This window comes from Mus caroli, chromosome 13 (genome assembly GCF_900094665.2).
Source record: "Mus caroli chromosome 13, CAROLI_EIJ_v1.1, whole genome shotgun sequence".
Taxonomy (NCBI): domain Eukaryota; kingdom Metazoa; phylum Chordata; class Mammalia; order Rodentia; family Muridae; genus Mus; species Mus caroli.
This window is the reverse complement of record NC_034582.1, coordinates 106,872,666-106,886,056: the sequence shown is the minus strand read 5'-3', so window position 1 is coordinate 106,886,056 and position 13,391 is coordinate 106,872,666. Positions and strand designations below refer to the sequence as shown.

At 47.2% G+C, this 13,391-nt stretch overlaps 1 protein-coding gene across 1 annotated transcript in view; it reads left to right on the top strand.

The window, feature by feature from the left end:
- Positions 1 to 11,930: 11,930 nt before the first annotated feature.
- Positions 11,931 to 13,391, top strand: part of Snx18 (sorting nexin 18) — a 27,329-nt gene continuing 25,868 nt past the window's right edge. Inside the window, exon 1 of the mRNA XM_029468241.1 lies at positions 11,931 to 13,391. Within this exon, the coding sequence (XP_029324101.1) occupies positions 12,108 to 13,391 (1,284 nt within the window). The 5' untranslated portion in view covers positions 11,931 to 12,107.

Here is a 13,391-nt window from a genome sequence, read left to right as displayed (position 1 = left end):
GCCTAAAAGACAAACATCTGGGCATGGGCATGAATGAGTTTCTAGACTGGATTAATTGAGGTGGGAAGATACATCCTAGATGTGCCCAGGACCATATATATATATATATATATATATATATATATATATATATAATGTGCATATATATATAATGTGCATATATGTATATATATAATGTGCATATATATGTATATATGTATTATATATATAAGTATACACACACACACACATATGTTGTCTTACTTTGGTTTCTGTTGCTGAGATAAATTCATGACTAGAATCATCTAGGGGAGGGAAGGGTTTATTTGGCTGATGCATACCAATCGCAGTCTATTGTTGCAGGAACTCAAGCAGGAGCAGCGGTGCTCACCGTGGCTTGCCTTTCACTTCTGCTTAGCTATTTTCCTTATAAAGCACAGGACCCCTCTGCCTAGCTGCAGCACCACCCACAATGTGCAAAGACCAGCTCCAACATTTAGCAATCAAGAAAATATCTCTGCCGACATGACCCTAGGCTAATCTGACGGCAGCAGTGCTTCAGTTGCCACAGCCTCTTCCCAGAGCAGGTTGACAAATTAACTACTGCGTATGTGTTTGCCTGTGTTATTAACACACATGATAGCGTGTGTTCTATGTGCGCGTGACTAAAATACATTTGAAATAATCAAATACTCTTTTCATGTCTATTTCCCTCTGCCTACTCAAGTGCTTGGCTTTCCCTGCTCTTATCCTGGTGCAGTAGTATAGGGCATTGGATTGTGCCAGGAAACTTGGTAAGGATGAGCCGGTTGGAAGCCCCAGGTCCTCTGAAGAGGATGGGAGGAGCTTCAGGTGCTTCCGACCAGGTCCCTGTCACATGACCACAGCACCCCATGGAGAGGAGCGTGATGGTCAGTCACATAGGGGCAGCTGCTCCAAGCCCCTCCACATGCAAATGAGGCATCCCTAATATCTTAGAACGAGCCAATAGAAAGCATCTGCTGTCAGACTCCGCCCCACCTCCAAATGTATATAAGATCCTATCTTTATCACAGGAATAAAGGTGTGAGAACTACTCCATCACTGGTCACCTGAGAGTGTTTTGTCATAGGAGAGCAGTAATACTCCGTGGGGAAGCCAGCACTCACCCAAAGCCATCTTGGGTTGGTTGTTTCTTGCTCCAGATCCTGACCTTGTTACCTAGCTGCTGCACCTGGCTTGCTTACCGAGCCCCAGCCAGCTCAGTGAAGTACAGCATCTTGCTGCTTCAAGCCAACTTCAGAGCAGCAGAGGCAGCTGGAGCAGCAGTGGGGTGGTTGCACTTCTCCCTCCCTGTTCATTTCCGGAAGGGCCCCTGCAGATCCCCACAGACAGAGTCCAGTACATAGACGGGCACAGCAGGCTGCTATGATTAGTACATGCATTGCCTCTAGTACTGATACATTGTATCTACGTAAGAAGTAGCTGCTAAATTGTTGGTGAAGTAATAGATCCCGTTCTTCAGAGCACCTGAAAAAGTGTGGGGGTGGGGTGTGTCGGGATAAACAAACCCCAAATAAGAACATTCTGAAAACTGTCAGTCAAGTGTTAGGAACTCCAACAACCAGGGAATTTTAATTTCTCCCTCCTGACCCCACTCCATGACGACCAGAAACATACAACATCCCAGAGGGAAGACCTTTTACTTGCCTGGACTAGGTTATCCTTAGACGTGGCTGAAGGTTAACTCAAGGATAGACTCTGTGGTCAGGTGCACCTTCTCGGTGTCTTTCCTGGGAATCATGACATGAAAGACTTAACACTCTACCGATATCTGCTGCTCACACTTGGAGTATATTTTGTGGGCCCTCAGATTTTGATAACAAGGACAAAGAGACAATGCAAATGAGATTTTTTTTTCTTTTTAATTTGCTTAATGACTTAGCCTTGGGACTGCTCTCCGGAGACCATGCGTTTATTTTTACAGAGAAACATGTTTATGTAGAAATAGCAATTAAAAAGTCCCTTTACGCCGGGCGTGGTGGCGCACGCCTTTAATCCCAGCACTTGGGAGGCAGAGGCAGGCAGATTTCTGAGTTCGAGGCCAGCCTGGTCTACAAAGTGAGTTCCAGGATAGCTAGAGCTACACAGAGAAACCCTGTCTTGAAAAACCAAAAAAAAAAAAAAAGTCCCTTTACATATTTGTCTGACATTTCAAAATAATTTCTTACCAAAGAGTACAGTTACAATATTTGCGAAATAGAAAACTGGCTGCCTATTTAAGATCTTTTGTTTGCATGAATTTTATTTTATTTTTTTAAATCTGATATTCAGTGGTGTGTGTGACCCTGAATTATTCTTAGAGTATATTTTTTTGAGTTTGTTCTAAAAGCTGTCTGAGATTTGTTGATCTGTATGCTATCCATGCTGCAGGATGGTCACCTGATCCACTCCGGTTCCTCTGATTTCTATAAACACGCTTTCTTACTTTGGCCGGTATACGTAAAACAAGATGGAAAAATGTCCCCTCCCAAGCAGCCTGCCTTTTCCTGCAGTGACAGAGAGCATGTGAGTTTGTGTCACAGACAACAGTGCTTTTCTCCAGGGGACAGTGTGAGCCATGACTATTCAGGCACTGTTCCTGAATCACCTTCACAGGAGGAGATAACCCTCCTTTCAGACTTCAGCCCCGGTATGGCTCCAATTCCTGGAAACTCTTGAAACATTGCCAGAACTACAGCACGTGCCACAATGTCGTCGCTGGGCAGATCTCAGATATTTCTTCCGGAGACCTGCATACTGGGAGCTGCCGACTCAAGGTGGGAGGTAAATCCTGCCGTTGGGTTCATGGTGTTTGGCTCATGGGTTGTTTTCAAAACCAGGACTTTTTTTTTTTTTTTTTACAAACCAATCTTGCTTTTCAGAAAAGCCAAACCACGCAGCAACATAAATACCAAGTTCTTGCCTGTCATTTGGGGGCAGAGGCTTAGTCTCAGAGATGGGGTGAATTCTCAACCCACAAAGGCCTTCTTACCACTTCCCTCCCCTCTGCAGAGCACACGGGAGCATCTGAATCAATGGCTTCTTTAAAATGCTTCCAGATCATCGGTCTCCAGTCTTAAAGGCGCCGCCATTCCGCAAAACTCGAGCTCGCAATACACACCACACACCTTTAAAGCTAAGGCTTTAGCAGAGCTCGCGATACAGACTCTGAAAGCAAACCTTCAGTCAACCATCATGAGGTTTTGGTTACTGTAGTCATTTATTGTGGGAAGTCGTTGCAGAGTGGCAGTTGGCTACTGCTGGCTACCACACATACATAGGCAGTAAAGGTTCTTTTGCCAAGATGAGGTTTTGAGAATTAACCAAAGTTAACCAATCAGATGAGAGACAAGTTAACCAATCAGATGAGAGACAAGTTAACCAATCCGATGAGAGAGAATGCCTTTCCTAGGCCTATATAAGCAGCACCAGTTCTGGGCTTGGGGTCACTTCGCCTCTGCAATCAAGCTCTCCCAATAAACGTGTGCGGAAGGATCCTGTTGCAGCGTCAGCCAGTCGGGCGCACGCAAGAATTTATGTCTTTGAATTTTTCCTCTGTAGTTATTGATCTCCAGGCAAAGGAGGATGGATGAGGCTCTGTTGTATTAATGACATAGAGGCCTCCATAGAGGTCATAGCAAAAGGAAGTGACACAGCCCTCCTCAGAGAGCCATCATCCTTAGCAGCTGGGGGGATGGGGTGGTTGAAGGAGGCACTTCCCTGCTTTTCCTTGGACAGGCTGGTCCTCTTATAACCTTCTTGCCTTCCTCTCCCCTTCCTGTTCTGTCCTTTCCTTTTCCAGCCTTCTCCCACCCCCTTGGATGTATGGCCTCTTACATTTGAACTTGACAAACAACATCTTTTCTTTTCTGAACTGAAGAATGAAAAGAAAAGATTCTTTGTTCTACCATATCCAGAAACAACTTTCTCCCAAGCATCTCCTTTTATTCTTTTTTTCTAAATTTGGATAATGCTCACATTTACCATATGCCTGTGTTATCCGGGCCCCATGGTGGTGCAGGCCTATAACCCAGCACAGAGGGAAAGACAGTAGGATCATGAAGTCAAGGCTAGCCTGAGCTACATTGTAAAATCCTGTAATGGGGTAGGAGGATAACCCTAGTTAGCATCAGGATGGGGACTGGACACTGATAAGACTCAGCTTGATTAGAGAGGTGGGCTTTCAGCCCTAATCCCTAGACTCTGGGAGGACCATGGGCCTCTTGGGAAAAAATTCATGGCCCCCTTCGTAGGGAGGTGTGGGTGTTGTGATTTATAACTGGTCAGAAGTACAGACCAGGCTCTACTATAGCTAAGTAAGCACACAGAGCCCTGGCTTCAATCCGTATGACCATAGCAAACAAATATACTAACAAAATATAGGGCACAGCATGAGGTTTGTGGGGGTCAGTCCTGAGACAGAGCCTTCGAGGTGAGGGATCTAACGATCCCTCCAGGTTAGTAGTGACCACACAAAATTAAATTAGAGGCGCACCCACCTGGTGTCTGCTGGAGCATAATTAATTACTTGCTTAGTTAGTCCTTGGAAGGAGTCTCCATGTCTCGCTTGAGGCCACAGTTGTCTTTGGTTTTAGGTGAATGTAGGATGAACACCTAGGAAAGTCCCTTGGATCTCCCGGGTGTGGAAAACAAAAGGAGAGGTTTCAGGATGTATCTGCCCTGGGTGTGCTGGTCACACTTGTCTGTCTGCCTGCTCACTCATTGACAATTTCCCACCCTCCTGACTTCAGTTGCCAACTATGAACTGGTAACTTCGAACTCAAGGTCTACACATCTCATGGCTTCCTTTTTGGGCAACTGCCTGGTGGATATTTTTTTCCCTGGTGTCCTAAATTCTATCCACTTATCTTAGCCCAGTGTCTATCAGTACAGAGACCGTTCCTGTCACAGTTTCTTCTAGCATACCAAGACACGTAGTAGACACTCAAATCCTGCTGCAATAAATGAAAAAAGGCAGAACAGGCTTTGAGTTTGTAACTCCTGCCAACCTTTAGGGAATAAAGGTCATTCGAATCTCTTTTCCTCTCCCTCTGTAACCCACAGCTATCAAATTAGACCCCTGTTGCTTCAGAAAACCTTTCCCTGGCTACACCTTCTTCTTTTGACCAAGTCTCAGAATTTCCTGCATCCACAGCATATGGTTGTTACACCAGCTTCACTTAAAAGCAGCCCAAGAGATGACAGACACTGTAGTCTTACCTTGGTGAGTCCTTGTCTGGTAGAAGGCAGAACCAATATCCTAGGAGAAGTACTGGAAGATTTTTGAGCATAAGTGTGGCAGAGATAGATGTGAGGTGCCCATGGTGATGTTGTGGGATGACTGCTCTTTACCCAATAGTCTTGGAAGTAAGACATTGGGGACAAGTGGAGACTGATTCTCTAGAAAGAACATAGCCCAGATACAGGGACAAGTTAGTAACCTCTATGGACCTATAGTGGTTCAGTGTGGATTCTTCTTCTACTGCTTCCTTAGCTTAGGAAGTTGGAATTGTCCTTTGAAATGAAAAATCTCCCACCCAGATGCTTATCAACATATCCTTGGGTTACTGCTGAGTAAAATGATCATAAATAGGAAATGTTGTAAGTTGGAACTGTATGTGTACCCCATGGAACACCATAGCCTAGCAGCTCAGCTCACCTGAGAGTGCAGGCTGGGTCGTTTCCCCTTGTGAATACATGGTTGACAGAAAACCGTGACTCCTGCCGTTGCTTGACATCACAGTCAAATCAGGAAAGATCAATGTCCAAAATACAAAGGGTAAGGTTTCTACTGGTTTCATGTTTCGCTGCACAACAGAAAGCATAAGCCATGGTGGTGCATGCCTAGAACTATGGAATACACCTGGAACCTCAGAACAGGCCTTTAACTTCAGAACATGCCTGTAAGCCCGGCACGTAGGAAGTAAAGGTGAGAGAGTCAGGAATTTGAGGTTGTTCTGGGCTACATGAAATCCTTTCTTAACAAACAAATAAACATAAAGAGAAAATAGTCAACAACAACAACAACACACATACACAGACAATGTCTCTGGACCAGATGATATATCTGGATCAAATATGTTGATCAAGCCAAATAATCAGATTCAGGTCTTGGTTTAACAATTTGTGACTTCCCCTTGGGGTAAAAATCATGGGCTATTTCTTCCTAGACTATAGAAATGTGAATGTGTTAACACTGGGAAGAAAACTGGAAGCCACAATTCAGCTAAAGGGAAATACGTCCAAAAGCACGGAGTCTTCAGCTAGCCCCAGAGCAGAACACACGCCTGAGGAGACAGAACCATTTGTACAGAGAGCAGGCAGGCAGTGAATACTGTATTTGGGTCCTTGATTGGATTTTGGAGCAGAGCTGAGCTCTGTATAAAGAGGGTCCAGGTATGAGAATGGATTTCTCCAACAGTGTTAGATATGTCTTCAGAGAATTTTATGTTCTCAACTGTAAATACAGTAACTGCTACCAAGGACATGAACATCATAGCAGCCAAGCGTAACAGAAAATCCATCCAGGTGAACACTCTAGCTTTGCCTTAGGAATAACTTGTTAATCTGAGAAGTTAATTTTAATAAAAAGCTGGACTGTCCCACTACTAGTAATAGTAGTAATGCGAAGTTATTTCATCAAATCCTAATGTGATTTAAGGCAGGAGATTTTACAAGTCTATTTTTTTTTTCTAGTTTTATTTTATGTGTATAGGTATTTTGCCTACAGAATGCCTGGGCATCACTTGTATGCCTGGTGTCCAGAGAAGCCAGAGCATATCAGGTTGCGTAGAATTGAAGTTACAGTTGTGGGCTGCCATGGGAGTGCTGGGAATCAGCCAGGTCCTCTAGAAGGGTAGCCAGTACTATTAACCCCGAGGCATCTCTCCAGCCCCTGTGGCTAATTCTTATTTTTGTTATTCTTGTTTGAGACAGGGTCTCTTTATGTGGCCCTAGTTGTCCTGGAACTCACTATGTAGACCAGGCCTGCCTGGAATTCACAGAAATCTGAGTGCTTCTGCCTCCCGAGTGCTAGAGTTAAAGGAGGGTACACTATCATACCTGACTCTGGTGTAGATTTTTTTTTTTAATTTCTATTTTTGAGGAGTAATGGTTGGAAAACTTTGTTCATTTATTTATCCGTTTGATGAGTATTTAATCTAGAATGCAGGGCATCCTGGCAAAGAAAGATGATTTTTAAAAAATCTGTCCCGGTAAGTTCAAATTCCAGTTGTCACCAAGTAGACCCAGGGACAGTCAGTGAGTGGCCTTCCTTTTGCCTTCTAGTAGAGGTCTGACCCAGTTTCTAGTAGGCGGCCAGCCGTTTTAATAATACCAGTAATTTTGAGGAACCAGCAAAGTACAGACCCATGACTCAGGGAATGGAAGTTCTCAAGACAGCTGAGTAGCTTCGAGGCCACTCACCAGCCACATGCCTTAGCCAAACACCCGGTCTGTGGTCTACAACAGTGTCAGCTCTGTGCTTGGAGGAGCCACTGTGAAAACAGCAGGGGCTAACACAATGCAGGTGAAAGTACTTATAAAATCACTTGGGTAGTGCTTGACATATTATATGCACGGTTTCAGGTAATTATATAAATACAGCATTATTTAAAAAAATAATGACCCTTTCAGATAATTCTGTGACATTTCCAGCGATCTCAGAAACGCTGCAGTCCTGTTCGGGATGGATGAGTCAGTGTTTAGTCTGTTGACTTGACGGGATCCTGCTGCCCTTTGAAACATTTAGTTTCAGCCAGAAGCAGCAGGGCCCAAACCAGTAGACCCAGACACAGTGAGAGTCACTTCTCAGAGTTGACATCACTGGGGAGGAAATAAGTGGGTATTTTCACATTCCTTCATTAAACAAATATTTGCTGGTTGCCTACTCTTGTTTTGTTCATTGCTATGACCTTGGTGTCCAGAATAATACCACTGCTCTGAAGCAGAATGGATTCTAATAGGAGGAGGTAATTAATATAGAGAGATGTGTTGTGTTAGGTAGTTAGTAAGTGGTACAAAGAAAAGCATGACTGGGCTATGGATGCTGGGATGGAGGGAGGGAGGGAGGAAGGGAGATAATTAAGGCCAGCTGTCTCAACAAACAAACCCTGCTATTTCAGTGGCTTAGCCCTGCAGAAGCCTTTTCAAAGTAGGACTGGGAGTGGAGGCTCAGAGACTTGCCCCCACCTCCCAAGCCTTCCATCTCACTTCTGAGTCTTTGAAAGAAGCGGGGGGATTCTGAATGAGGGGAAGGTGCTGCACACGGACCTCTAGGGTAGGTGGGGTCCAAGCAAAAGAACAGCAAAGGCAAAATCAGGGGGCCATCCCAGGAGGCATAAAGAAACCAGCCTGCCCTCTCTCTTGTGGAAGAGGCAGCCAAGAGCCATGCACCTTAGCTTAGGCCTCCCTAGCCATGGGAGAAAGTAAGAAAATACAGGTGTTAGAACCATCTAGTGTCCCTTAAAGAATTTCAAAGATGAAAACTCAGCGCAATAGAAACAGTTGATAATGGCGGCGACAGTGACTACATGAACTAAGTTCTGAGTATGTTCTATACTCTAGAGTAGCAATTCTCAACCTATGGGTCATCCGATACACTGTATGCCAGGTATTTACAATTCAAACAGGAGCAAAATGACGGTTATGAGGTAGCAATGACATAATTTTATGGTTGGGGGAGGCATCACAGCATGGGGAACTGTGATAAAGGGTCACAGCATCAGGGAGGTTGGGAGGAAGGCCACTGCTCTAGAGGAAAGCTTCCCAATATTTTCTCACTCATGATATTTTTATCCCAAGAACAGATTATACAACCGTAGGTACATAGCTATGTGCCATCATTATGAAAATCAATCATTTACTGATCGTAAATCAACAATTTTAAACAATCCTTTTATATGCTTATGATTTTATCACTAATTAAAGATAAAATTGCATACTAATAAGTGTGCCTGCTTGTTTTTTTAAGTAAGAATTACATCTTGGATAAGTGCTTGACACTGAAGGGCACAGGATCTTCAGTGTTTTTCAGAGTTGATTGGCATTAGTTTTTATAGTCATCAGTTCTTGACCACTATCTATTTCCCATAAATATGTAGTACAAAAAGTGGCAGAAGTATATCAAAGGTCATTTCATAAATTGCTAGCAAATTCTATCTTATTCCAAGCCAAAATTTACCTTTTTGTTTCTTTGTTTTTCCAGACAGGGTTTCTCTGTGTAGTCCTGGCTGTCCCAGAACTCATTCTGTAGACCAGGCTGGCCTTGAACTCAGGGATTTAACTGTCTCCACCTCCAAAGGGCTGTGATTAAAGGCATGTGCCATTATGTCTGACTCCAAGTAAGTAACTCAAACAACAGCTGGATGTCAAACACTCTGAACACAGCCTAAAGATGATTTGACACATACATGTTGAGGAAGGGCGGCAAGAAACTATTCTCTCTCTCTCTCTCTTTTATTATTATGCTTCTATGAGAGCAGAGAACTTTATATGCACACTAAAAACATTGGTGCTCATAGTACACAATTGTCTTAAATCACAGCTGGGGACCCTTGGGCACTATTCAAGCGCCTGTCTGATGGTCTGCATCCTGCGAGGTGTGCTTATTGTGTGTCTGAAACCAAGGCTGCAGTGACGTTGGGCACGTGATATGGCTGAGCATTGGCCAGAATCACCTCAGACTCATTATGTATTTGATGCTGAGTTAAATATTTGTTCGCTGCCTGTTCCGGGAAAATGTTACTGTCACGAGTCCTGAGCTTCTCATTCAGCTGTGTGGACGCTCTATGGGGTTGTAAGCCACAGTTTAAACTGTGTTCTAGACAAATCTTCTATAAATGCAGTGATATATTTACTTCCATAGGTGAACGATTGCAAGTTATTCATGCTAAAACACATTTTCTCCTTATTCAAGACCATCTTAGGGTACAGTATTTCCTACCATTCTGACCACAGGGCCAAGCACTGTGGCAGTTTGGTCCCCTCCCTCCCAAAGCTTGATTCCTGAAGAACGCAAGTCTGTAACCTTTCTCTCCGAGGCTGAGTACTCACAGAGCCATGCACACTTAGAGCATGCGCACTGGGGGTAGAGCGCATGCGCACTCGGGGTATCACTATTCCTTTCCCCCCCCAACCCCCAACACGCGGAGAGCCTTAGCAATGGCTTCTGCAGTTGCTCAACCCTTTTGAACAGACTTTCACGTTAACTCATGGAATCATTATACCCGAGATAAGCCTGAAGTTACTGTAACTAACTCTCGAATTTAAAGTTTACTATCGACTAAGTAGTGGAGTGAATCCATTGTGTTTTATCTGGACCATCCTAGGTGAGTGTCTCATGGGCCACTACATACTTTAAGCTGTTCAGTTGGTGTTGACTTTATGTTTCTGACTATGGCAAGCAGAATCCCACTGATTGGCCTCCACGAGAATCGTCATATTCGGAATTTTGAGCTGAAACTGCTTGCTGCACTTCAGAAATAGCTCAGGAGATTGAGTTAAAGTTGTGCATTAGGAGGCCCAGTGCGGGGCCGAGTGTAGTGTACTTTGGTTAGTGGCTTTGAACAGGATGCTTAGTCAGCCGCCGTGCTTAGGAGAATGGAATATTCTTCTGGTCTGATTGCTGGCTTGTCATAGAAGGGGTCAGAGGGCAGGCTGAAATTCATGACACGTGACTGTAGAACTCCAGTTAGAGGTATCCTCAAAGGATTAGGCTAGACTCAGTAAGCAGAGTGTGAGAAAATAAGCCTTGGGCAAATTGCATATTGAAGGAAAAAATTTGAAACAAGGCAACCACGGGATATTGGCATATGTCTATTAAACTCTCAGAAAGTGAGTTTTGATCTACTTAACATAAATTTATTGAAAAGGAGAGGTTTTGTCAATGACCTAGGAGAAGTGTAAAGTTGTAAACCTGGGGACTGTCCCTGTTGTGTACCACACCTATGACAGCTCTAGTTATAACTACTTCTAGGACCCTTGTTTCTCTTTTAGAAAAGAGGCCAGAGATTGCCGTTTCCCCACACAACAGCCACAGCCAACAAGTGGACAGTGCTTACCGACTACATTAGCATTTCACTTCCGTCACCTGTAAGATAAGAAAGCCATTATCACACAATCCACAAACTCTGGGAGATAAGGACAGCGCAAGTGACAGGCTCAAGGTCACACAGCCAGTCAGTGCCAGAACCCAGCCTGGCTCCGGGGCCCTGAAGCCTGAGCTCTCATTCGCTGCACGTGTGCTAGCACCCAACTCTGCACGTTCACTGGAGACTTCTCAGCTCCTCTTTCCCTGCACCACCCTGGCCTCTGGTCAAACAAGGATCTTCCCGAACTCCAGCTTTGCTCCCGTCAGTCTCCACTCCTTGTCAACAAGATGAGAGAGTACAGGAAGGAAGGGAGCCATACCTTCGGTGACAAGATGAGGATCTTGTGAGTTACTACACATTAACCCTGGCAAAGACGTACTTATCAGGGCAACAGCTAATCTTCTTTGTGAACGCCTTTATTACAAGCTTGGGTTAAGGTCATTTTAAGAGCATTTACTCTGAGCAGTCAGAGAAGGAACAGCTGGCTATCGTAGATACAAATACTCTATTTAAAAAAACAACAACAAAACCCCCAAACAACAACAACAAAACACACACAAAAAAAGAACAACAACAACAACAAAAAACCTACCCCACATTTTATGTCGTACAAATCTAAACAATTTCAGATAATTCACTTCTGAAAGCCTCTCACCCACCACGTGGTCACTCAAGCGCGCGCCTTTTTTCCATAGCCGCCACAAGGGGGCAGCGGCGGCCGCAGAGTCGGCGCAGGCACGGCTGCTCGGCCGTCGCTTGCTCTCGTCTGGCACGCGGCTCTCGGCAATGGATTAGCTCCGCTGGGGACGTGGGCGCTCCGGGCCCCGCCCCCGGCCGGCGGCGGCCCCGAGCTGCAGTCGCTGCTGCGAGCCGAGCCGAGCTGCACGGAGGGCGAGAGCGGAGCGGGGAGCGGACCGGTGCGCTGCCCTCCAGGCTTCCCTTCGGCGTTCAGGGGCGCGGATCCTAACCTCAGGGGCCCTCGGACCGGCCCGAGCTCGGGGCGCCGGGCTCGGGACCATGGCGCTGCGCGCCCGGGCGCTCTACGACTTTAAGTCCGAGAACCCCGGTGAGATCTCCCTGCGGGAGCACGAGGTGCTGAGCCTGTGCAGCGAGCAGGACATCGAGGGCTGGCTCGAAGGGATCAACAGCCGCGGCGACCGCGGCCTCTTCCCGGCCTCCTACGTGCAGGTGATCCGTGCGCCCGAGCCTGGCCCTTCGGCCGACGGCGGCCCTGGAGCTCCGGCCCGCTACGCCAACGTGCCGCCCGGCGGCTTCGAGCCTCTGCCCGCCGCGCCGCCCGCCGCCTTCCCGCCGCTGCTGCAGCCGCAGGCGTCGCCGGGTTCCTTCCAGCCGCCGGGCGCCGGCTTTCCCTACGGCGGGGGCGCCCTGCAGCCGTCGCCCCAGCAGCTCTACGGTGGTTACCAGGCCAGCCTGGGCAGCGACGATGACTGGGACGACGAGTGGGACGACAGCTCCACGGTGGCCGACGAGCCAGGCGCGCTGGGCAGCGGCGCGTACCCGGACCTCGACGGCTCGTCGTCGGCGGGCGGCGGTGCGGCCGGCCGCTACCGCCTGTCCACCCGCACGGACCTGTCTCTGGGCTCCCGCGGCGTCTCGGCGCCCCCGGCGCACCAAGCGTCTGGAGCCAAGAGCTCGGCCACGGTGAGCCGCAACCTCAATCGTTTCTCCACCTTCGTCAAGTCGGGCGGGGAGGCCTTCGTGCTGGGAGAGGCGTCAGGCTTCGTGAAGGATGGGGACAAGCTGTGCGTGGTGCTGGGTCCCTACGGCCCCGAGTGGCAGGAGAACCCCTACCCCTTCCAGTGTACCATCGACGACCCCACCAAGCAGACCAAGTTCAAGGGCATGAAGAGCTACATCTCTTACAAGCTGGTGCCCACGCATACCCAGGTGCCCGTGCACAGGCGCTATAAGCACTTCGATTGGCTGTATGCGCGCCTGGCGGAGAAATTCCCAGTCATCTCGGTGCCCCATCTGCCCGAGAAGCAGGCCACCGGGCGCTTTGAAGAGGACTTCATCTCCAAGCGCAGGAAGGGTCTGATCTGGTGGATGAACCACATGGCCAGCCACCCGGTGCTGGCGCAATGCGACGTCTTCCAGCATTTCCTGACCTGCCCCAGCAGCACTGATGAGAAGGCCTGGAAACAGGGTAAGCGGAAGGCTGAGAAGGATGAGATGGTGGGCGCCAACTTCTTCCTCACTCTGAGCACCCCACCTGCCGCCGCCCTGGACCTGCAGGAGGTGGAGAGCAAGATCGATGGCTTCAAATGCTTCACCAAGAAG